The sequence below is a fragment of the Canis aureus genome, chromosome 24, assembly GCF_053574225.1.
Source record: "Canis aureus isolate CA01 chromosome 24, VMU_Caureus_v.1.0, whole genome shotgun sequence".
NCBI lineage: Eukaryota > Metazoa > Chordata > Mammalia > Carnivora > Canidae > Canis > Canis aureus.
The window spans coordinates 49519786-49545729 of record NC_135634.1 but is presented as its reverse complement, the minus strand read 5'-3'; the positions used below and the strand labels follow the sequence as shown (position 1 = coordinate 49545729).

The following is a 25944-nucleotide window of genomic DNA, read 5'->3' as shown; positions in this document are numbered from 1 at the left end:
CTGGTGACAGGCTGGTGCTGGGGGCTCCGTGTGCGTGTCAGGGGGACAGTGTCCTCTCCTCTGGTCTCCACGGCAGAGGCGGGCGGGCCCAGGCCGGGGCCGGGAAGGAGGCTCTGCGGCCCGTTCCCGCCCCTCCCCACCTGCCCTGCAAACGCGGTGGCTTCACGGGGTGAAACCTCCACCCGCGGGCTCCCCCTGAGGCTCCAGAAGGGTCAGGAGACCTCTGTCTGTCTGTCTTGTCCTGGTCCCCCAGCCGCGGCTCACAGGCTGGGACAGGGCTTCCCCTTCGTCCCCGAGGCCGCCCTGTGGCCAGGCCTGAGCTGGGGTCCCCGGGGAGGAGGCCCACCGTGCCAGGGGGTCCTCAGGAAGGATGGGCTCTGCCCCTGATGGCGGGAGGGGGGGGGACACTGGCAGCCAAACCTGGGGGTTCCACCCTTGGTGGCTCAGCATTTTCACTGGAATTCACATCACAAGTGGCAACCACACTCGGCCAGACCCAAATTTCAACTACAGAGAAGTTGTGGAATTGGTTCATTCTGGGAGAAGAAAAAAAAAAAACCAAAAAAACAAAAAAAACAAAAAAACCTCGGGGGGTGCAGAAGAGACATAGCCTGAAGGAAGGATTCCACCCAGAACATTTCCTGGGCCTGTTGCTCCCTCCCACTTGCAGCGTGGACATAAGCGTCTCTCAGCAGCTCTGGCCTACGACTGACCGGCAAGCGTCTGTGGAAGGGAGACAAAACCCCAGAAATTTCTCCGTGCAGGGGAATACCCAGGGAATGCAAACAAACACCCCGAGATGACGAGCAAATAAGAATCCTTCGGATCTGGATTCCAGGGTGAGACCAGCCTCCAGATTGAAACCAGCACCGCCGTCTGAAGTCACATGCGCTGCGTTTCCCATGACATCCCCGTCGGTCCCACACAGTTACACGTGCGTGATGCAGAGTCCCGTGTCTCAGTAGACACAGCGGCCTCGCAAGAACAGCCTAGACGCCCCCAGCATGCGGGGGAGGCGCGTGTCCCCGGGGCCAGGCGACAGCTCATAGGAGGCAGCGTCAGCCAGCGCACCTGAGTGGGGGGCGGGCTCCCGACAAGAGTTTACAACAGACCTGGCCATCACAGAATCACCCCGGTCCTCTGGAAACAGCCTTTTTTTTTTTTTTTTTTTCTGATGGAGAAAAAAACTTTTCAGTGGCTATATACGGAGTTTATAAGATGCATGCGGTCATTTCAGAGTCTTCCGTGAACAGAAGAATATGCACAAAGCCCAGGTTTACAAGAGCCTCATTGTAAAACTGTTACAGATAAGTTCTTGAACCTATGGACTTGCACACTTGAAAAAAAAAAAAAAAAAGAAAAAAGAAATTCCACTTTGCTATTTTGGGTAGCAAAATCTGCACTGCCAAGGAGATCTGGCTCCTATGAACAACTCGGGAAGAAAACACTGCGTGCGCCACAATTCTACTAATTACTGCTGGGCTCTGATGACATTAGTTTACTGATAGCCTCGTAAGAGTGGTGTTTATTTGGAAAAAAATAAAAATAAAAATAAAGCTATCACATTAGCCAGACTCCTCAGACTAATGTTAAGATTATCGGACTTTGGACTTCCACCAGAATGTGGGTTATTTTCCCGGTCAACAAGGAAGGTCTTTATATATTCTCATGACGTGGTGTTTATTTACACAGGCTTTAGAAGGTGCAGCCTCCGGACACCAGCAAAGAGTATGTATTTGGTCAGTTATGTTTAAAAAAAAAAAATGACACAAGGCAGCTCCCTGCCCTGTTAGCAGAGAAATGTTCATTTCTTAGGAGGTTAACACAGTAAATCCCACGTCAAGCCAAAGGGATCCTAACAACAAAAGGAGACAATACTATTTTAAGATTTTGCTTTATGCAGAATTTCAGCCAAACATTTTAAGAGGCAAGATCAGTCGTTACGGGGCCAGCAGATGCGAAGGGTTTCCTGCCGAGCCTGGCTGGCCGGCCTGCCCTGCGGGCCCAGGTCCTCGGGTGGCCCCGGGCCATCTGCCCTGCTGCCCCCAGGAGCCAGCGCAGGGGTCACCCTCCACCAGCAGCAGCACTGGGGGGGGGGGGACCTGCATTGCAGGTGCTTCTGCCCGACATCACCTGTTCCGGGAGAGCCCACAGGTGCAGGAAGCAGCCGCAGGCTGACCCCCCTGATCCCGGGGCTGCTGGATTCCTCTCCTCAAGGGCCCTACACACAGGAGATGGATCCAGCGGCCGGAGCGGTTTGGAAAGATTTCTCGGCACTGCGACAGGAGAGCCGTGAGGACAATTTCGCCGTCAATCAGGCGAAGTCGGTGCAGGTCCCTGCTGCCCCGGGTCCCGGTGTGGGTCCCCGTGTGGGTCCCGGTTTACAGCCCGTCTCCAAGCAGAAAGCCTCCTCACCGAGGGTGAGTCCCTCCCTGAATTTCTACCAGCCGGAGGCCCGAGCTCACAAGCAAACAGGCTTGGAGGCTGCTCTGCTTTTTGCAGACACTCCTGGGGGCCCGATCCAGGTCCGCAGCTGCGTGCGACCGCTTGCCAGCCCCTGAGCGGGGGGGCCCGCACCCGTCCCCGCGCTGCGCCCCAAGGTGCCTGCTGCCCGGGGTCGGGGCGCGGCGGGGGCACAGGTGCGGGCCGGTGCGCTCCCGGGCGCGGGGGGAGGCGCGGTGCCCCGGCAGCCCCGGCCTGCCCTCGCCCCTCGCCCTCGCCCTCGCCCTCGCCCTCGCCGCCAGCGACCCCGGCCCTACTCACCCAGCAGCAGCCAGACGCTGCGTCGCGGGAGGCCGCGCAGGCTCCGAGCCATGGCGCGCAGCGGAGCCGGGCCGCCTGCAGCACTGAGCCGCCGCGGCGCCGGGGGCGGGGGCGGGCGCGGGCGCGGGCGCGGCGGGGAGCGGAGGCGCGCGCAAGGCCCTGCCCACCGCGGATGGGGGGGCGGCGGGGGGGGGGGCGGGTCTCCAGGGGCGGCCCCGCGGGAGGACCTCTGGGCGGGCACCTGCGGGCGGGGGGGGGGGGTGATGGGGTGGGGGTGATGGTGGTGATGGTTGTGGGCGGGCACCTGCGGGGGAGGGCGGTGATGGTGGTGGGCGGGCACCTGCGGGGGGGGGGGGGAGGTGATGGTGGTGGGAGGGCACCTGCGGGGGTGGGGGTGATGGGGTGGGGGTGATGGTGGTGATGGTGGTGGGCGGGCACCTGCAAGGGGGGGCGGTGATGGTGGTGGGCGGGCACCTGCGGGGGGGGGGGCGGTGATGGTGGTGGGCGGGCACCTGCGGGGGCGGCGGTGATGGTGGTGGGAGGGCACCTGCGGGGGTGGGGGTGATGGGGTGGGGCTGATGGTGGTGATGGTGGTGGGCGGGCGTCTGGGGGGGGCGGTGATGGGGTGGGGGTGATGGTGGTGATGGTGGTGGGCGGGCACCTGCGGGGGGGGGGCGGCGGTGATGGTGGTGGGCGGGCACCTGCGGGGGCGGCGGTGATGGTGGTGGGCGGGCACCTGCGGGGTGGGGCGAGCCGCGGGCAGGCGCAGAGCGAGCTGGGGGTCGCGGGCCCTCCCGGCGGGGCGCGCACCGGGCTCGAGCTCCGGGAGGCCCGCGCCGCCGTGGCCCAGCAGGGAGGCTCTCCGCGACCGGGCAGCTGAGTGCGAGCCCGAGCGCCGTCCTCTTCGTCTCCTTGCCCGGGGTCAGCTCCGCGGCCAGGACCACCGTCCGCTCGGCTCTCCCCCGAGGGGCGGACCCCGGGGCTCCCGCGGGGGCAGACGCAGCCCCGAGCTAGTCAGGAAAGGCCGCCCCGGGAGAGCCGGCTGAGTGCGCGGACCCAGGGGCGGGCACGGCGGGTGCCCCGGGGACTGCAGGCGGCCGGAGAGGCCCCTCGCCTCTGGAGTGGAGGAGACGTTGCCCCTGCCCGGGGCGCGGCCACCTGGGCTTGCGGGCGCCCGGAGACCTCGGGGGTGTCGCGGGAGGAAGGAGAAGGGCTCCCCGGGTGCACGCAGGGCCCCGCGGCGGTGAAGCTCTCCGGGTGGCCGGGCCTCCCCCGCGCGGGCGCCGCCTCCGACGCCCCAGGGCAAGGGGAGCGCTCAGAAGCCGCCCGAGGCTCACGGGCGCGGGGGCAGGGCCTGCAGCCCAGGGCGGCTGGCGGGTGGAGGCAGCGGAGCCACCTGCTGTCGCCCCCGCTCCAGGCCCGCTGCGCCGCGGGGGCGGGAGGGCTCGGGCTCTCCCGGCCGCCGCCCCCTTCACTTCACAGGCAGGAGCCCCCAGGACGCGCGGGCCCCTCACTTGGGCTTCCGAGGCCGGGCGGGAGCCGCGGAGATGGCTGGGCCCTGGGCTCTGCTGTCCCGTAGGACGACGTCTCGGCCCGCGGCCGCCGTGAGGGACAGGGGCTCCCCCACTCATCAGACTTGCCCTGCACTCGGCTCGCCTGCTTCTCCGAGACCTCTTGGGGGCTCCCGCACTGTCACCCTCAGGCTGAGCACGAGGCGTTTTCTGGCAACATTTTGTCTTTGCACCTCCACCGCCCGGAGAGGATGCGAGGTCAGGGTGGGGCACCACGCCGTGTCCCCTCTCCGTGTGCCCTCACGTGCCCCCAACAGATGAGTGCCCTGTCGGTTCAGGTACTTCGCAGGTTCACCATTGAGAGTGCCCCAGTGTGTGCGTGCGTGCAGGCGTGTGCGCTGGCCTGTGTGTGCAGCCGCCACCCTGTGGCCCGCGGCCCCACCGGTCTGGGTGAGGGACACCCAGTAACTACTGCAGGCTCCCTCCCCCGCAAGGGGACACCTGCCCCGCTGCCACACCACGGAGTCGGGGCTCTGCCCTGGCTAAAGTCTGTGCAACAGTTAGCGCTTCTAAGTGGTGGCAGGGGGCGCTCGGGAGGATGCACGACGGAGAGCTGAGCGACAGCCGCGGGCGACCTGAAGGCACCAGCTCCACGGCGCACTGAGAACTGCTCAACTTACTAGATTCAAAATCAGCAGAACAAGGCCTCTGCTTCCAGCTGCGACGAAGTGACTGGGACTGGATGTACCCCCCAACCCAGGACACGGGATGGGGCCGACGCCACAGCTGTCATGCTGGAGCACGCGGGGACAGTGAGGTAGGCCCAACGGCTTGGGCTGGAGCTTCCAGACCTTGGGGCGGCGGGAGCCCAAGCACTGCTGGCCACATTGCGGAGACGCAGAACCAAGGCCCCAGGGTGGCGGGGCTCAGGCTCCAGCCTAGCGCCAGGTCTGCGGGGCGTCAGCCAAGCCTCAGCCTGATGCCCACGGACACTGGCACGCGAGGCTGCCACCCGAGGCAGAGAAGCACCCAGGGAGGCACAGGCTGCAACAACCAAGGGGCACATGGCGCCTCCCACCAGTCTGGGGGTGAGCAGAGTGTCTGCCAGTAACCAGCAGGGTACCCTTGGTAGGCAGGAAAAGCCACCCGGGCTGCCCTGGGGCCACCTCGCAGCGCCTGCAAGGACAGACAAAACCCAACGATTTCCAAGAACAGACACTTAAAGAACAGGGCACCCCGGGTGGTGCAGCGGTTTAGCACCACCTTTGGCCCAGGGCCTGATCCTGGAGACCCGGGATCGAGACCCGCGTCGGGCTCCCTGTATGGAGCCTGCTTCTCTCTCTCTGCCTCTGTCTCTGCCTCTCTCTGTCTCATGAATAAATAAATAAAATCTTAAAAAAAAAAAAAAAAAAGGAACGATGCACCAGGGAACCCTAAGGCAACTGCATGAGTGACTGGGAGTCCTGCCGGACAGGAACACGTGAACTACTTGGTGGAAGCTGTTCTGTGAACCTACACATCCAAGGACATGGATGGACCGCAAGCACAAGAATCATGGAGAAGAAAATACACCAAGGCACATCACAACCGAGGTGCTCGACATCAGTAATAAAGAAAAAATCTTAGAAGCAGCCAGACAAGCACATTACACACCGAGGAACAGATCCAGATGCCAGGAGAGTTCTCAGGGGAAACAGGGCCAACCACACGGGGATGGAGCGGCAGCGTTAAGTACTGGAAGAGAAAAACCAACAAAAGTTCTGTAGAGGTTTTAAATGATTTGCTGATAAAAACAAGGGAAGATTTTGCTGGTGTCCTCACCACTAGCCTAGCCTTTTAGTGGTTAGGTTTTAGTCATCAGTGATGAATGAGTGGTTCCAATGTTACGTTTGTAAGCAGTAACAACTGAGTTCTGGGATTTGTTTGCGTAGTACGATTGTAAGGCATTAAACAAAAACAGCTGTATCTCAGGAGCACTTAGCTTCATCAAGCTTTAGTTTTTCAAATCTCCCAAGGAAATCCTGCTGGTAAAACCCCAACACTTGGGACTTTGAAGTGGCTGAGAAGTGCTTGCATAGTTTCTGATTTCCCAAAATGCTCTCCCCAAAAACAAACAAAAAACAAGTGAAAAGTAAATTCTGCGTAAAAACTCCGTTGGCAGCATCACTCGGAGAATTTTAGAGCTGCAAAATAACTTAGAGGAAAGTCACCAAATGCCAGTGTGTGATCTCTTGCACCTCATCCGCCCTCAGTGAGCCAATGGAGCTTGAGAACAGGGGGGTGGGGGGCAAGAGAGGGAGGCTGGCGAAGGCCCTAAGATTAAATCGTAATGTCCATAAAACAGTCCAAGAAATAAAAACAATTTTCCAAATATCCCTATACCATATACATTGATAAGAGAAAAGCCAATCTATCCAGAGCTACCGCAGAAAATGAGGTAAGATTTCACACACATGAACTGAGGACCCACCACCCTCTGTGAGACGCTATTACAAATGCATAACATAACCACACACTGGAGGGGATCAGGAATAAGAAACGCACCTGAGTAAATTTGGAAAAGTCAATATTTTCATTGCGCAATGTGAGGCTAAAGACACTGTATGCAAATGCTGTACTTCTCACAGGGCCGTGGTCTGGAAATGCTGTGATGCCTTCAGGTGTATACCAGGAATGAGCACATCGAGGTGAGTCTGTGTGCATGGACTCACAGATACGCCCGTTTCCTGGCTCTGTCTGCGGACAGGGCCTGAGGCCAACTCCGACAGCAGTGAGCACCCGTGCTGACCCGATCTTGGCTTCTGTATAGCATTCTCCAGTAAAAGAAAGTGGAGTGTGTTGGAGAAGAGGCTGATTCCAGGGCAGGACAATACAAGGTGAGCCTAACATGCCCTGTGGTGCCAAACTCTTGAGAAAGGATGGCGGTTTTCAGAGAGACAGAACCCAACCTAACAAAGCTCATCTCTAAGGGCCGACGGCTCCCAATTACTTATGGAATAATCTGAGTAATGAAGTAAGAGATGACAGTATTGTACTTTAACTCACAGACCAAGTAAACATCAGTGAGTTCACATGGATATAAATATTTAACTAAATAAATGGTGTAGAAGGACAGCTTTTCCTTACAGGTAAATTCTGAGTATAAACATAAATGGAATGAAAGACATACACAACCATGAGACAAACACCACGAGACTGTTCATTTCAGGCAGGCTCTGCTGATGGATGCTAAAACCAGTGAACAAAAGTTTTAGGAGAAACAGGGGTTTTCATACTATCAAAGATCTCCCTCAGTGGCAAAGGAAACTTGGTGACTTCACAGTGGAGAAACGCAGCTGAGGCCACCACTACCAAGTGAAGGACATGACCTGTAGACCTATCAGGTACCCCCACACGAGATTCTGATGACACAGCACTTCCGTGGTACTCTTCAAAAAATGCATCACCTCAGTCGAGTCGGGAGAAAACAGCTGGTTAACTGTAATCAAGAGGCATTCTACCAAGTAGCCAGTCAACAGTCATCAAAAGCATCAAGGCCATGAAAGACAAGAAAAAACTTAGGAACTGATATAGACTAGAAAGGATACAGGAAACATCAGAATGCAACGTGGAATACTGGATTGGGTCCTGAAGCAGAAAAAGAACACGAGGGGCAAACGCTCGTGAAATCTGAGTAAGATCTGTGTCAGGAACGTTGGGCCAATGTTAATGTCCTGGTTTTGATAATTTTGCTATGGTTAATAAATTGTTAACCCAGAGGAAGCTCAATGAAGGGCACATGTGAACTCTGTACTATTTCCACGACTTCTCTGTAAGTCTAAGTGCTGATAAAAAGTCAAACAGCTGTTTACCAAGTACTCATTCTGAGCACTGCCCATGTGCCTGTTTCCCAGAAGTTCTTGAACGCTACAACCATTCTTAATTATTTCAAGATTGTGTGTGTGATAGAGAGAGAGAGAGGTATGAAGGCAGAGGCCTCTAGATCCAGCCACGCCTGAATTCATTCCTGGAGTTGTCAATTATAAGCTGATTTTCTTTTCCTTTCTTTTTTTGCTTTTGTGATAGACTTGTATTTTTATGATTTGTAGTGGAGTATCCTCTCACTAATATGCTAACTTATGGCCTGCTTCATCCTAAGACATATTGAGGCAGGTTACAGATGCTCATAGAAGAGAATAAACATAAATCAAGAAAGCAAAATGAAAATAAAGCAGCAGGAGATACAGCAAAGCCAGAGTAAAGCTACTACACAAAAAGCAGCACCATAGCACCCCACTAGCTGACAGCATCACCATCAGCAGCACACCGACTGAATGCTTGTTTTATTGTAACAAGGACTGTGTTTCACTTTGTGCCATCCCTACGGGGGAAGACACTCACCTCCATTTTACACACCAGACAACCGAGGCACAGGGAGATTACTTCCCTTGATCAAGGCTAAACAGCTAATGGAGTTGGGGCAGGAATCTGAACCCAGGAAACCTGGCTTCAGGGCCTGCATTCTTAAACAGTTCACTATGAGGCTTTCAGCTTCCTGGCAATGAATGCAAAGTCATTTATGGCACTCATTGTACAATAACGAGATTCTCTGGTGTCGGGAGACTGTTACTATCAGCCCTAACTTCATGCTGTTATTAAGATATAAGTTCTACATAAATAATAGCAGCTGAGGAGTTTTATAGCACTCACAGCTCACGCACAACTGCTTTCCCTCCAATAGTAAAAACTTAGGCAAAGACACATGGAACCTGAAAGCAATCTTACACAGTTCCTGACAGTTTTCTAGAGGTGACAATTACAGCCGTATTGGCTTCCTATTGCTGATACAACACATTACCACAGATTTGGTGATTCAAACAAATTTATTATCTTATTCTTCTGGAGATCTGAGGTCCAACATAGGTCTCACTAGGCTAAAATCAAGATGTCAGCAGGGAGGGCTACATTCCTTCTGGTGGCTCTAGGGAACAACCTGTTTCCTTGCTTTCTCCAGCTTCTAGAGGCTACCCTCCTTCCTTGGCTCCTGGCTCCCTTTATCCATCTTCAAAGCCAGCAAGAGCAGGTAAAGATGCTTCTAGAAAGGCTATTTCCCTGATTTTCTCTTTTGCCCACCAAGATGACCCAGGATCATCTTCCAGGTCAGCTGTTTAGCAATCTTACTTACTTCTGCAATCCTAATTCCCTTTGCCAAGTGGCACATTCACATGTTTTGGGGGATGAGGACAGGACAGCCTTGGGGCTCACTACTCTGCTGACCACAGGAACTAATACTTATTAAGCATTTTATGTGCCAGGTAAATACCTGATAAGTAACAATGATATAACAGTGAAAAAGCCGCAAAATTAATAGACATAGAACCCTGGCTGGAGAACTATTCCTTTAAAAAGAAACTACTGATTATACTGGGCTTCTCACTTACACACATCATCTTCCTTGACCAGAATCGACACTGGCGTCAGACAGCCCACTGGGAGGTTCTGGTGATAATCCTAGGGCATCTGCAACATTCCAGGCCTCTGATGGTCTCCAAACATAATTATTTGTATATTCTAGTTGACATAGCTAAAGCACTCTTGGTCATCCCAATTACCACAGTCTGAAAGAAAAGTGATTCTGACCAATAATACAAGAATGCCAAAATTATCTGAAACTTGGCTAGTTTGAGATCTTTGAAAACTTGGGCAATTTAAACAGTCTTTTGAATTCTACAAGAGTTTTACATAATTAACTAATGTCAAATTAGAGATTTTAGCAAGTAAGATAAATATTGATTTTTCACTTGTTGTTCCAAAAGATGCACCAGTGACTCCAGTTGTTACATTTACTTTGGGAGGCTTCACAACAGTCATCAGTTACTGGTCATAACTTTTTGATCTATAAATGTCATCTGAGCTTTCCCTTTAGTCTTTGAACAGGACATATTTATTTTTTTAAAAACCCTGAAAATTATAATCTCAAATGATCCCTTCTATATTTTCCTCCAAATTGAATGCAGTAACTTGGTCTCTTTGTATTCTAAAAGGCAATTCCGCTTCAGCAGGGCTGTTTGGAAACAGATGACTAGGAGTACACTCCTTACTGTTGCCAGCATGTTGAAAATGAGGTCTAGTCCCTATTTCAACTTGATTCAACCTTAACTCCGAATGCAGCCTTTTAACACGAATAACCATACAACTTAACATATGGGAAACAATCTCCACAATTCTCGGATTCTATTAATTTGATATCTGGCCAAAAGCAATGATTCTCAAGTCTCATTTAAGAACCCTTTCAAATTATTCTTTTGTATCCTGGAACCCAATTCCTGGCAGACATGTAGGGTGATTCTGCCAATACCTGGTGATAAAGTAATCTATGAAATAAAAACCCAAAGTCCCTTAAAGGAAGAAACTTTTGATATCCAGTAGTTTGCTGGTTAGCCTTCCCATCCACGGGTATTCCACATAAACACCCGGAGGCTCATTCACACTTGGAAATGCCATCAAACCTGCAGAAGGTATTACATTTACAATGGTACTATAAATTCTGCCTTTATTAAATGCAAATACATCAAATATAAATGTTAAATGAGGAGTAACTTTTAATCAAGCGATACCAACTCCTGAATGCTTTCAACATTTTAAACAGTTGAAGAAAACACATATTTAAATGTTCATCTTAATATTGGTAAAGCTGCAACTTTAAACAGTATGTGACTTTTAAAAAGTAAACCATTAAAGAAATTTATAGGACATACAATTAGTCTTGGAAAATTGTTGTTATTTACACTTTAACCTACCAAAGCAGAGCTTGGTACAAAACAAAAATAAGCAACGTGGTGACTATTTAAATTTAAGTGCTTTACCAAAGCACAGAAGGGTTCCTCTTCCTAGTGAAAATAGGGAAAATACATCCAAATGTTTTATACTGAAGTAAAAAATGCTTTAAATATATCACAGCATAAAAAAACAAAACAAAACAAAACAAAACAAAAAAATATATATCACAGCATTACTTTAATTATCTTGGAAGTTTAAAAATATACACATTCCAAGATATTATGTGTCTATGAAATCAAATTGTTTATTTATGTTATCCTGTGGTCCAATCTAAGAGTCTTAAGACAACTGAAAACTGAAACAAAGAGGTTCAGGTAAATTATATTCTTCATGTGCAGAAATTATTTCATGGACTCGAACAATAAACCTTCTCTTGGTCACTAATTTTAAAAACAGACACGACCATTTTCTCTAATCCAAAATATGCAGCTTGAAGTCTCTAAATAATAAGTCTGAAATATGAAGCTCATAAACATTAAAATTATCTTTTTAATATAGAGAAGATTGTTATAATGTAGAAACAACGGCTGCTAGATGTGAAGAGGCGGCTATAAAGTAGAATATCTGCAGCTAAATCCACTTATTGATAAGCCTATTTAATCACATCACCTTGCTATTACCACAACTTTTTCCTAAGTGTTGCAGAACATTCTCTGTAGGAGGGAACTCGTCCTTTCCAAGGAAAGTCTATATAGATCAAGAAAAAGAAAGGAGAAATCAATCATAAAACATATTGATTATACTAACTCCAATATTCCACAGAAAGATCTATAGAAGTCCCCCCTTCTCTGCACTCTTACTTCCCGAGGCTTCATCACCCGAGGTCCACCAGGGCCCAGGAGCAGAAGCAGACGACCTTCCGTCTCAGGTCCTGTCAGGAGGTCATCAGTGGTCACCTACCGCCACGTCACCTACCTCCCTCATCTCGTCTCATCACGGGGGCATTTTACCATCACACACCACCACAAGGAGGCTAGGCACAGTGTGATTTCAGAGACACACCACATTCACATGACCTTTATTACACTATGTTGTTGTAACTGTTTTATTATTGGTGGTTGTTGTTACTCTCTTACTGTGCCTACTTTGCGGATTAAACTATCACAGGTTTGTGTGTACAGGAAAAAGCACAGCATACATGTAGGGTTTGGTACAATCTGTGGTTTCAGGCACCCACCGGGGATCTTGGAAGGTATCCCCGGAAGAGAAGCAGGGAGGGACTACTGTAGTTACTTATCAGGGCACTCTGCTACTAAACCAATCGACATTTAACTTATTTTTCATGTTTACGAATATCAAAAATACTCATTTAAATTCTATCCCTTGACGAAGTGTATCACTAAACACTACTGCATCAAAACAAACAGGCCACCAGATATCATATCCACAGAGAACTATTCAGACTGTTTCAACAGAGAAAACCGGGTATCGTCGTGGTAAAAATGTGGCAATGTCGTGAACAAAAAAAAAAAAAATCTGTTCTATTCCCTATGAAGTATCTCAGCTAGTATCATACAGATAGACTCACGAACTGGTTTATTCATGAATTCCTGCTACATGAAATTTATTATTTTGAAAACAAAGATGTCCAGTATAATACAGATATCTCCCTCCATGGCGAAGGCCTGGCCGGTTTGCCTGCAGCCCATACTAAAATATTTGGGTTCCCTAAGCTTGCAGTTCTTCCTGTAACATAACCGCTGTATGTGTGGCATCACCTGGTCCTCACTGGGTTGCCTACTGCTACTGCTGCAGGGAAAGAACTCCTCTGTCTCTGTCCCAGGAGGCTCATGTCTTTTGCCAGCATTAATGAAACTATGGCAAGCGAACTTGTTAGTTTGCATGTAAAATGAAGTCTCAAGGCCCTGAGAGTTCTCATGAGAAGAAAAGATTTGACATTTTGTTTCTTGCTTGTTCAGAATTTGGTCACGTATAGATGGTGAATTTTATCAACAATTTCTTCATCTACTGAAATAAGGTAATTTTCCTCCATTGTTCTCTTCACAGGGCAAGTTACACTGATTTTCAAATGTTAAAGGAAACTTCCATTCCTGAAATAAAGTCAGCTTGGCCATAAAGTAGTATTATTCTTAAAAATTGTTGGATTCAGTCTAATATTTTTAAAAGAATTTCTGCATCCACATTCATGAAATTGTTCTATAATTTTCTATTCTTGTAATGTTGGTCTGGTTTTGGTATCATGACTATACGGATTTCTCTGACAACCTTAAGACTGATATTTCTTCTTCCTTAAATGTTTGAGGAATTCATTAATATAGCCATATAGCCATCTGAGCCTGAATTTTATTTTGTGGGAAGAGTTTTATTTGATTCAATTTCTTTAATAAATACAAGACTAGTAAAATTTTTCTATACTTTTTTGTTAAATTGAATCTTCCTAGGAAGTTGCCCACTTCATAAAAATTTGAATATATTATAAAGTCATTCACAACTGTCCTCTCATCTCTTCCATGACTGTAAGATATGTAGTGATATTTCTTTTGTGAAAAATATTCTTTACCTTGTTCTTACATTTTTTGCTTTATCAGTTTCATCAGGGGTCTGTTAACTTTATTATATTTCTTCAACAATCAACTTTTGGGTTTATTCATCCTTACTGTATATTTGTTCTTACTTCAGTAGCTGTCATACTTCTTGTACTTCCTTGGGGCTATTACTTTTTTTTTTTTCTAACTTCTTGAATAACAGACTCTGCTCATGAATTTTGTGTCATTTTTATGACACAGGAATTTAAGGCTATCCATGTCAAGTTACCAAGCTCTAAGAGCATCCCTCAGGTTTTGGTGTGGATTTTCATTATCATCCTTTAACTAAAATCTATGTTCTAGTTTTCATTATGTGATTTTTTTTTCTTCCACTCACTGGTTATTTAGACATTTATTGCCAAACATAGTGATTCCCTATTTATCTTTCTTCGGCTGATTCCTAGGTTATTTATTTATTTATTTATTTATTTATTTATTTATTTAATAAATAAATAAATTTTTATTTAAGATATTTGACAAAGTTAATAAAATTTTTATTTAAGATATTTGACAAAGTTAATAAAATTTTTATTTAAGATATTTGACATGTAATTCCTTCTGCCGCCAATCACCATAGTTCCACCAAAGCCAGAGTGATGATCTTCAAAATAGCACTTTTAAAACAAACTTTTGTTCAATCCACAGCTGTCACTGTCCAGAGGTCTTCTTGGATCTCCACTTGAATATGGACATACTTCAAAAACTCCCCACTGTAATCTTTGAGGTCCAATTTCTTTAGAGCCCTTTAAGTCCAGACACCGTTTTCAAGTGAAAAGCCTTAATATTCATATTCCTATCTCTTCCTTTTCAGACCATTCTATCCTCTGTCCCATGTTTTTGGATTTTTATGCTCTCTTTTTAGACGCAGCTTCTTCAGTATAGTCCTCTTGTTGTAAATACAGATTCATTTTCTTTGGTATTTCAGAACTTACTATGGATTCATTATTGTCCACCAATTTGATATCACATCCATCATCATGTTCAAGAGTTGTTGCAGCCTCTTCCACTGTTTCTGACTCTTCAATAGGAGAGAGAGATCCATCATCATCCAAGTATTTGTATCTACGACTGTCAAAATCTTCCCTTTCTAAATCTTCACCAACATTCATTTGTTTCAAGGATTCCTTGAGATAGTATTCATACTTCAATTTTTCAAGGTAGTTGAAAAATCCTCTTGCCACCGCTTGCTCAAAGCTTAAAATCTTTCTCCATGGTAATGGCGTTTTTACATTCTCAGATTCTAAAAATGGGAACCCAGATCCTTTGTCTTTAACTTGTTTCTTATTTATTCAGGAGCATCTAGTGGTTTTTCTTCCTTCTGGTCTTCCCCTTGGTCTTTCTTTTGGCTTATATTTCCTCTTTTTACGTTCCTTTTTTTTGAATCTTTCAAAAATAGCTTTTAAAGTCAGGGGTCTTGGTTCAAAAGAGGAGTCACTAGATGAATCCCTTGCTTCAACACCTCCAGATGAACGAACAAACTTTTTTTTTTTTTTTCGAACAAACTTTTTAATAGGGTTTCTTTGCCCCTGTTTTGGTAAGGGACACACTGAGTCTTAAACAAGCTGCTACCAGAAGAATTATCACTTTCATTGTCAATTTCTACAGCTGAATTAGATGCCATTATAGGTTGGGAAAATTCGTTACTTATTCTCCCCCAAGTCCTCTCCACATTGTATTCACCACTTGTTTGCTTCAGAGTTCTCAACAACCCCGCGGAAGGAAAGGATTCCTACGTTATTTAAATTGTAAGCAGACAACAAAGGATTTTTCAATCCTTTAGTGTTTATTGAGACTTACATTACAGTCTAGCATATGGCCAAACTCTGTAAACATTTCGGATGACCTGAAGAGACTTAACGTTGCAGTTGTGATGTGCCTTACATTCTATATGATGTCCAGAAAGTCAAGATGGTTATTTGGATTGTTCAAATCATTTATATTATCCCTGTTTTTTTTTGGGGGGGGGGCTTCTTCTACCAGAGAGGTATGTTAAAATTTCCCATTATAATTGTAAACTTGGCAATTTCTCCTGATAGTTCTGGAAATATCTGTTTTATATACATCACGATGTTTTACCAGATGCACACAAATTTCAAACTGTTATTCTTGGTAAATTAAATATTTCTTCAGTAATTTTACTGCTTTAGAGTCTACTTTGTCTAATACATTAATATACCATGGTTCTTTTTCCATCCTTTTATCTTCTTCTTTTAAGATTTTATTTATTTACTTGAGATAGAGAGAGAGAGAGAGAGAGAGAGAGAGAAAGAGAAAGCACAAGCAGGGAAGGGGCAGAGGAAGAGGGAGTACCAGGCTCCCCACTGAGCAGGGAGCCCCATAGGATTCCATCCCAGAACCCTGGGATCATGAGCTGAGCCAAAGGGAGATGCTTCACCGACTGAGCCCCCAGGCATCCTTCCATCCTTTTATGTTTTGATAGCCTAATATTTTTAAGACGTGTTTCTGGAGATATTCTATAGTTGGTTTTTAAAAATCCAATCTGGCAATCTTTCATAAGATTGTCTTATGAGTCTTTCATAAGACTCATATGAGTCTTTCATAAAAATTTTTTGTTCATTCACATTCATATTTAAAAATTGACATAACTGGGCTTTCATCATCTTACTCAGTGCTTCCTATTTGCTCTGCCTATTCTAATGTGTTCTTTTCACTCTCCTTTATTACATACTTTTGTAGATTAAAAAACACTTTTATTAATCCATACCCCCTATGTTAGCATTGGTATTGTAAGTTTTTAAATATTGTGGCTAAAATATACATAACATAAAATCAACCATTTTTAAGTGTACAGTTCTTTGGCATTAAGTATATTCAGACTGTTTGGCAATCATCACCATCATCGATCTCCAGAACTCTTCCAGCTTCCTAAACAGAAACTCTTACCATTAAACAGGAACACCATTCTCCCCCTCCACCAGCCCAGTGATCACCATTCTACTTTTCTCTCTATGAATTTGACTACTCCAGGTCCCTTGTAGAAGTGGTTTCATGCAATATTTGTGCTTTTATGACTGGCTTATTTCACCTCTCTCAGTCTTCAAAGTTCATCTATGTTGCTCCATGGGTCAGAATTTCATTTCCATCAAGGCTGAATAATATTCCATGGTATGTATATATCACACTTTGTCTAGTCATCCACTGATGGATGTTTGGACTGCTCCCACCTTTTTTAGTTCTTATGAATGCTGCTTTGAACACGAGTCTACAAATTACCTGTTTGTATCCCTGCTTTCAGTTCTTTCAGCTACCCAGAAGTGGAACTGCTGGATCATACGGTAATTCTATGTTTAATGTTTTGAGGAACTGCCTTACTATCTTCCATAGTAGTGGTGGTATTCCCACCAGCAATGCATGAAGTTTCTTCACTATCACTTGTCATTTTCTGTTCAGGGTTTTTTGTTTTGGGGGTGAGTTTTGTTTTTGTTTTCTGGTAATAACCATCCTAATGGATGCAAAGTGCTGTGTTGTTGTGGTTTTGATAGCATTTTCCTAATGACGAGTGATAGTGAGCATATTTTTATGTGCTTATTGGCTATTTGCTTATCTTTTTGGAGAAATATCTATTCAAATCTTTTTCCCATTTAAAAATTATGGCTTTTCAAATTGTTGCTGAGTTGTAGATATTCTTTATATATTTTGGATATTGACCCTTATCAGTACTTCCTCTCATTCTGTGAGCTGCCTCTGTTGAGAGTGTCCTTGGATGCACATTTTTAATTTTGATGAAGTCTAATTTATCTATCTTTTCATATCCAAGAAATCATTGCTAAATCCAGTGTTGTGAAGCTTTTCCTCTGTTTTAAGAGTTTTATAATTTTGGCTCCTCTGTTTAGGTCTTTGATCCATTTTGAATTAGTTTCTGTATGTAGGTTAAGGCTCCAACTTCATTTTGTGTATGCTTTAAAAATTGTTCTTTTAGGGGCACCTGGGTGGCTCAGTCGGTTAAGTGTCTGCCTTCAGCTCAGATCATGATCTTGGGGTTCTGGAGTTGAGCCCCACATCGGGTTCTCTACTTAGTCATTGGGGAGTCTGCTTCTCCCTCCCCCTCTGTCACTCCTGCTCTTGAGCATGTGTGTGCTCTCTCTCAAGTAAATAAATAAAATCTTTAAAAAAAAGATTGTTCTTTTACAGATTGCCCCAAAGATTACAACATGCATCCTTTACTTACCAAAGTCTGATATCAACTGATATATGTGTAGGAGGAGAGTTAACACAGCAGAGCTGGGACTGCTCTCCTTAGAAAGACCTGATTGCTATGCTAGCTCTTGACTAGAGTCTAGGAACTTGGATTTTGGAAGGGTTTCCACCAATCCCAGAAGTGGTAAGAGTGGCTCACTGTACTGTATGAACAATATGGCTTATGTTGAACAGTTGCTTTCCTTCTTAGAGTCTGGAACTTTGGTATGCGCTAGACAGTGGGTCCTATGTTACCAGCCCCCAATAAAAATATTGAGCATTGATTCTCCAATGTGCTTTCTTGGTATACAACATTTCATATGTGTCTACTGGATGTCTTTTTATTTTTCCTGCTTGGGATCTGAAAGGGTTTTATTGACTTTGCAGCTTGATGTTTCTCAACACTTAAAAAATGTTTCAGACATCTTTTTTTTTTAAAATTGTGTTCTATTTTCTTTCCCTTCTTTTTGTTAAAACTCAGTTGCACACATATACCTCTCACTCCGCATCTTCTGTTTTCTATCCTTTTCTATGTCTGTGCTTCATTCTATAGTTTCTTCTGACCTATCTAATTCTCACTTCCAACTATTTGTCTAAAATGCTGTAGAACCTATTGACTGAGTTATTAAGTTGTTCTATTTTTCATTAATGGAATTTCCATTTTTAAAATATTTTCAGTTCTATATTGAAATTCTCAATCTTGTCTTCTGTCCCCCTGAATATAATACATCTGAATCAGTTAGCTTTTGCTGTGCAGTAAGTCATCTTCAAAACTTCATAGCTTAAAACAATGACCATCTATTTAAGCTTCTAATTCTGCCAGTTTAGCAACAGGCTGGCAGATGGGGGATTTTTCTCATCTTGGTTGGGCTTGCTCATGACTCTATGGACAGCTGCCAGGTTGGGTGGGTTGACCTCCTGATCTATGCCAGGTTCCGTCACATGTTTACCAGCAGCTGGCTATAGGCTGGAATGCCTTGGCTATGCTCCATGTAATCTTTTATCCTCTGACAGACTGTCTGGGCTTCTTCACGTGGCTGCAGCAAATTTCCAAGAGACAGCAGAGTAATCAAGTCCTCTTGAAGACTAGACTTGGAAATGGCACAACTTGTCAAAGCGAATCAAAACGCTAGTCTAGATTCAAGTGGTGGGAAAACAGACTCTACATCTTGATGAAAGGAGCTTCAAAATGACATTGCATTCAAAATGACATTGCAAAGGGTCACAAATGCAGGGAAGAGAGTAATTATGGCCATTTTTGCAAACAGTCTATCGATTTATTCTTTTAAGTGTCTGATAACTTAAATATCTGGAGTCCCTGTGGGCAGTTTCTATTGTCTAGCATTTATGCTAGTTTTCCTTTATGTGGTCTCATTTCATGTATTAGTTATTTTTGATGGTGCACTCTTATTTACAAAATAACTAATATGTGTGAAATTGCTGGTAAAAATAATTTGAAGCCTAAAATTATATTACTTTATTCCAGATAATTTTTCTTTTCTGCTAGGTGCATGTCAGAAATAACTGTAGATCATTTCACTCCAGCTCAGGCAATAAATTCTGATGCTGAGTTACAGTCCCTCTGAGGAACTATGTGTTTCTAGTTCATAGTTACTACTAGAGTACAACCTGCTGGAGTTCCAATCCATTGCTAAGAGTTCACCAAGGCCCCATCTCCCTCATTTCAGTGCTATCAGAAGGACTCCTTAAACTAGCTACCCCTCTTGCAAATAATACCAGGGGAAAAGTGGTCCCAAATATTGGGCATATTTCCCTGAGACTCATCTCTGTCCCATGGCCCACTAATTCATCATTACCTGGATGGCTCTCCAGTGCCTTGTTTAAATAGATGTTCTTTACATTTATACAGCTTTTCTAGCTGTTCTCTATAGCAAGTTGGCTTTAACCACCTAGATAGCAATAACTGAAAACAAATCTCCATTCACTATAACAAAGAATTCTATGTTTGTGCATATAATTAAAAATATATACACAAATTCGTTGGTACACCTTTCTGCAATAGGTAGAGCTTATTAATTCCCTTCCCCTTGAGTGTGGATTGCATACAATGACTCACACCTAAAATGTGACAGAAACCATGAAGTGTGAGTAGGTCATGGAGACACTGCAGCCTCCATATTGTTCCCTCTCTCTGGGGAAGCCAGCTGCCACAATGTAAAGACTCTTAAGCAGCCCCAACGGAGGCCTGTGTGGCCAACAGCCATCTTAGCAGCACATCCTCCAGTCTCAGCCAAGCCTTCTAATGGCTGCAGCCCAGGCAACATCTTGACTGCAACATCACAAGAGTTCCTAAGGGAAAACCACCCGGCTAAGCCACTCCTGAATCCTGACCTGCAAACTCTGGGATGATGAATGTCATTTAAGCAATTAAGTTTTGGGCAAATGGTTTTGCATTAATAGTTAACTAATGCAGTATGTTTGTGTCTTAATTTTATACTTATTTTGTTACCTTAAATTCAATACTATTTTTTATTTGAAAAAATCAATAGCTTAACATTTTAAAGTAATATTTAAATATAAAAGATATACTTGATTTACCTCTTGTTGCTTCCTTTATTCCAAACTGGAAGTAGAATTTTTCAAAACAGACGAAGTCATTTCCACAATAGTATTAATAGATAAGCCATTCAGAAAACCTTTATGATTTATTCTTACTTCCTGAAGAGCATCTATAATATGTTCTCTGTACGAGAGAAAAACACACATAAGCACTTGTTCTTTCCAAAGTAACACATTCTAAATATGGGTAAGTTATCACACCGAACTATATTTTTACATAAAAATATTAAAACCACTTAAAATAGAATTGCAGCCATTACCTACTAACTTCTGGATGTAGTTCAGCCAGTCTCTTCATGATTTTGGTAAAGCTACGTAGATTCAGTGTATTTGGAGGTATGAATTGAATAGGTGGGTCAGGTATTAATTTAGTTGATTCAATCTGTTTACAATTCTTCTTGACACCCTAAATAAACATTTAAAGTTTTCTTAAAATCAGTGACCAATAGATACTTTGGCTTAATTAAAATAAAATTTAAAATTACAAATGGTAAAATAAAAGTTCCTACGAAATTTACTTTGATTTGGGATTATTTATACCAAGTAGATTTTTTTGAGCCATGTTCAGAGCCATATTTAAAAAAAAAGTCACACATGTTTTCTAACAGTGGCAAAATATTTGAAGCTATGTCTAAATTAGCCTTTCTCAACTGGAATTACTTATCTGAACCACAGAACACAGGTGTTAACTATTTTCTCAATTTCTCTAAAGATAGGACATAACTAGTTCCATTCTCAGTGCACAGGAGAGGGGTTAATTCACTACATACAGTGGATATCTTAGGCTTATAGCATGGAGGCTTAGTTCTCTTACCTGACAGAGAAACACTAGTTTACATAGTAACTATAAATATTCTAAATTTTATTTACTAAATATGTAGTCAATACAAACTATATGCCCAGAACTGGACTACATATTATGGAAGGAAAACTAGTCATATACAACAGAACCCCCTCCACCTATGAATCTTACAATCCAATTGAACAGATAAAATTAAAATGGTTAATTAATTACCATTAACCATGCAAGTAGGCTATAAATGGTATGAAACCACTATATATCCCTTAAAAGTGAAAACTAAAGGAAGAACTGAGACTTTAAGTCTAGATGAACAGACTGGGCAAGATACAGAACTACTGTCTCTCTCCCATCAGAACATTAGTAGGTTTCACTATACAAGAACACAGAGTTCTACGCTGTGTTGTTCAGTGCTGCTTTCCCAGAATGTGCCCAGAATGTTTATGTATACGATTGGCATGCAATAACTGTTGAACACATACGAGTTTGGGATCCAGTAGTTTAAGTGAGTTCAAACCACAGAAAGGATGAGATTTCCAAGAAAGAACCAAATCACTACTAGACCATAGTAATAGCTACCATTAGGTGAGTGCGTTTTCTGTGGCAGGCACTCTTCTAAGGTTTTTTTTCTGTGTCAAACTCATTTAAACCTCACAACATTTGTGGAGTAGGAACTTTTACTCCCATTATAAGACGAGGAAGCTCAGACGCAGAGATTAGGTAATTTGCCCAGCCACATAATGAGTAGGTAGCAGAGACAGGCTCTGCTTTTCATTGTAGACAGTAAATATTTTCTAAATAGATGAATGTAATGAATAAATGTTGAGAAGCTGAAAAAAGAAAAGTGCTAATAGCTCATACATTAAATAAAAATTAACTCAAAATCTTTGTGACTATGCGTTTTGCCATGATTTCTTAGATACAACACTAAAAGCACAAGTTAAAAAGTAAAAAGATTGATAAATTATATTTCATAAAAATAAAAACTCTTTTAAGATGTATTAGAAGGAAAAGACTAAGTACAGGTTAGAAAGAGTATTCCCAAATCATGGATGTATCTTATAAAAGGTGTGTGTACTCAGAACATTAAAAACCTCTCAAAGCTTAATAATAAACAATTCATCAATCGATGGACACTTGGGTGGTTGCCATAATCTGGCTATTGTAAATAATGCTGCTATAAAAATCAAGGTCTATGTATCCCTTTGGATTAGTATTTTTGTATTCTTTGGGTAAATACTCAGTAGTGCAATTTGCTGGGTGATAGGTTACTTCTATTTTTAACTGAGAAACCTCCATAGTCTTTTCCAGAATGGCTGCACCATCTTGCATTCCCACCAACAGTGTAAGAGGGCTCCTCTTTCTCCACATCCTTGCCAACATCTGTTGTTTGCTGTGTTGTTGATTTTAGCCGTTACGACATGTGTGAGGTGGTATCTCATTGTGGTTTTGATTTGCATTTCCCTGATAAGTGATGTTGGGTATATTTTCACATGTCTGTTGGCCATCTGGATGTCATCTTTGGAAAAATGTCTATTCATGTCTTCTACTCATTTTTAAATCATATTACTCATCTTTTGGAATTGATGAATGGAGAAAGAAGATATGTGTGTGTGTGTGTGTGTGTGTGTATAGATATATATATATGCATATATGTATAGATATATATATACCGATATATATATATGCTGGAATATTACTCAGCCATAAGAAAGAATGGAATCTTGCTATTTGAAATGACATGGATAGAGCTAGAGTGTGTAACAGTAAGTGAAATAAGACCGAGAAAAACATACCACATGATTTCACTCATACGTTGAATTTAAGAAACAAAAAAATTAGCAAAGGGGGAAAAAGGTAGAGAAACAGACAAATTAAGAAACAGATTCTTAACTAAAGAGAACAAACTGATGGTTACCAGTGGGGAGGTGAGGAGCTAGACAGGGGATTGGGATAAAGGACACATTCGTTGTGAGGAGTACCAGTTGATGTAAGGAAGAATTGAATCACCATTAACTGTAACCATTCCAGTTAGCTGTATGTTAACTGGAATTTAAATAAAAACCTAAAAAACATAACCCTATAAAAATGGTCAAAACATGAACAGGAATGAAATGCTATTACCAAACAATATGGATTACTCTCAAATGCAGTAAGCTGTCAGACTAATAAGGTTACATAATATTCATTTATATGACATTCTGGAAAAGGTAAAGTAAGAACAGGAAACAGACATTCCAGACAACGTTCTGGAATGATGGAATGATGGAACCGTGCTGTATCCTGATTGTGGTGGTAGTTACACGTCCATGTGCATTGCCTAAACTCAGAAATACCAAAAGGAGTGAATTTTACTCTATGTAAATTTTTAAAAAATTTGTGGCATTCCTCTAGGACCCTGGGCATTTTGCTGAGCAGTGGAGACAAGAGTGAAGGGGGCAACTTCATCATTTTCCATGTAGTGTTTAAAACCCCAATGAGGGGGATCCCTGGGTGGCGCAGCGGTTTAGCGCCTGCCTTTGGCCCAGGGCGTGATCCTGGAGACCCGGGATCGAATCCCGCATCGGGCTCCCGGTGCATGGAGCCTGCTTCTCCCTCTGCCTGTGTCTCTGCCTCTCTCTCTCTGTATGACTATCATAAATAAATAAAAATTAAAAAAAATAAAATAAAACTCCAATGTGGTAAAATTGAGGGCATAAAATAATAAAATGACTATATTTTATGGTTTTAATGATTATGAATTAAGGATCAACTTTGAAAAAAAATGATGGGAGAGTGTAACTAACTACTTACATAGGAATAGTGTCCAAGAAAAGGAGGAAAAAAGACTGCAAAGTACTGGCAAAGAGTCTAGTTAAAGGTAAAAAGAAATAGTCTATACCAGGCCCACAAAGATCTATTTCACCCCCCTCCCCAAAGAGCAACTAAGTCATACAAAAAACAGGTTATGGTGGACTCAAGGTTAGAAACGATACAGATTAACATTCTCATTCCCACTTCAAGATCCCTGATTCTGGAGTTATTTTTCTACAAACCTACTTATTGCGGTATGGCCTATACAAAGACCATTTAAGGGATCCAACAAGAAAACTAACCTTCTGGTCAAAAGGAAAAAACTCATTGTCTTGCTCAGATCCCAGCTGCCTTGGCCTAGTTCTGGGCAATCTTGAAATAGAGGAGACTGAGTTAGTTTCTTTGTTGGTGTTTCTCTCCAAATTATTCCAAGTAACTCTATTTCCATTTTTGCAGGAAAGTGGTGATGTATATTCTCCAGGAGTTTTAACAAGCCGCACATTTACTGACTTTCCATTTATTTCTATCCCATTCATTTCTTTCACGGCCATCTTTGCATCAATGTTTTTTTTAAAAGCAAGGGATGCATATCTAACATATAAAAGGAGAAAATAAAGGTTGTTAATGACTAAATTGCCTCACACTTCACTTTGTAACTACTGGATACAGACATATCTTTTACAAGAATAGCTGCCCCTAAAAATAAAACGGTTACTATGCTTTCCTTGGGATTAGGAAGGATATTTATTATTTAGGATAACTAAATAAAAACAAATTAGAGGCCCTTGGGTAGCTCAGCTGGTTAAGTGTCTGACTTTGGCTCAAGTCATGATATCAGGGTCCTGGGATCGAGCCCACATCGAGCTCCCTGCTCAGCGGGGAGCCTGTTTCTTCTCCTCCTTCTGCCCCCCACCTCTGTTTCTGTTCTGTCTTTTTCAAATAAATAAAATCTTTAAAAAAACCCAAATATGGTAAGTAAAAGACAGCATTTCTTGTTAATTCTCTCCTATTAATTTCACATTAAAATTTAATGTAAAACATTTGCAAAGTTGCTATATGACAGAGTAACAGATTACTAGCCTTAGGATAATTGATTATTTTTTCTAAAAAACTTAAAATTAATCTCCATATATAAAACATAACCCTGAGGTGGATCAAAGGCTTAAATGTGAAAGGCAAATTTTAAAAACATTTGGCAGAATATGTAAGATAATGTCCTTAAGACCTTGTAGTGGAAAAAATAGGACCAAAAATGCAGTCAGAAAAATCTAATCAGAATTATAACCATCTGACCGAGAAAGTTAGGCAAGAGTCATCCTTCTGAAATCACCAGCCATAGAGGTGTCAGTGGAAGGAGATAAATCAAATCTGAAACAGAGTTGTTTTCAAAAGACACAACTATGGATATACTTTTGTAAGTTCCTGTATTTTTCTTTTAAAATGTGTTTTCTAGGGGCTCCTGGGTGGCTCGTGTTTGAGCGTCTGCCTTCAGCTCAGGTCATGATCCTGGGGTCCTGGGATCGAGTCCCACATCGGGCTCCCTGTGAGGACCCTGCTTCTGCCTCTGCCTGTCTCTGCCTCTCTCTCTGTGTCTTATAAATGAATACTTATAAGTATTTAAATAAAATAAGTAAATAAAATCTTTTTAAAAAATGTGTTTTCTAAACTTCCACACAGGTTGTATAATGCTTCAAATAGTAAAACAAAACAAAAAATAAAACAAACAAAAAAACCAAGTTTTTTTTTTTTTTTTAAAGGATTTAATGGGATCCCTGGGTGGCTCAGCAGTTTAGCACCTGCCTTTGGCCCAGGGCGTGATCCTGGAGTCCCAGGATCGAGTCCCACATTGGACTCCCCGTGTGGAGCCTGCTTCTCCCTCTGCCTGTGTCTCTGCCTCTCTCTCTGCGTCTCTCATGAATAAATAAATAAAACGGGA

General features: G+C 43.6%; 2 protein-coding genes, 1 long non-coding RNA gene and 1 pseudogene across 7 annotated transcripts in view; 1 reads left to right on the top strand and 3 right to left on the bottom strand.

Moving 5' to 3' along the window:
- The window catches only part of RAMP1 (receptor activity modifying protein 1), a 36602-nt gene extending 33723 nt beyond the window's left edge, over positions 1–2879 (bottom strand). The window contains exon 1 of the mRNA XM_077869417.1: positions 2764–2879. Within this exon, the coding sequence (XP_077725543.1) occupies positions 2764–2815 (52 nt within the window). The 5' untranslated portion in view covers positions 2816–2879. The remainder of the gene's footprint in view (positions 1–2763) is intronic.
- On the top strand, positions 967–25736 carry LOC144296303 (uncharacterized). Of its 2 annotated transcripts, none has more exons than XR_013363465.1 (3): positions 967–1728; positions 2218–2420; positions 25462–25736. It is a non-coding gene; the product is annotated as an uncharacterized LOC144296303 (long non-coding RNA). The 2 variants fall into 2 exon arrangements; XR_013363466.1 differs by lacking the exon at positions 25462–25736 and adding an exon at positions 6902–7968.
- RBM44 (RNA binding motif protein 44) overlaps positions 10790–25944 on the bottom strand; it is a 40477-nt gene continuing 25322 nt past the window's right edge. For all 4 annotated transcript variants that reach the window (XM_077869411.1, XM_077869413.1, XM_077869412.1 and 1 more), the window contains 4 exons: positions 24311–24599; positions 20677–20822; positions 20396–20540; positions 10790–11780 (listed from right to left, as the gene is read on the bottom strand). In XM_077869411.1, the coding sequence (XP_077725537.1) occupies positions 20411–20540; positions 20677–20822; positions 24311–24599 (565 nt within the window). In that variant the 3' untranslated portion in view covers positions 10790–11780; positions 20396–20410. The remainder of the gene's footprint in view (positions 11781–20395; positions 20541–20676; positions 20823–24310; positions 24600–25944) is intronic.
- On the bottom strand, positions 13689–17251 carry LOC144296300 (TATA box-binding protein-associated factor RNA polymerase I subunit D pseudogene; annotated as a pseudogene).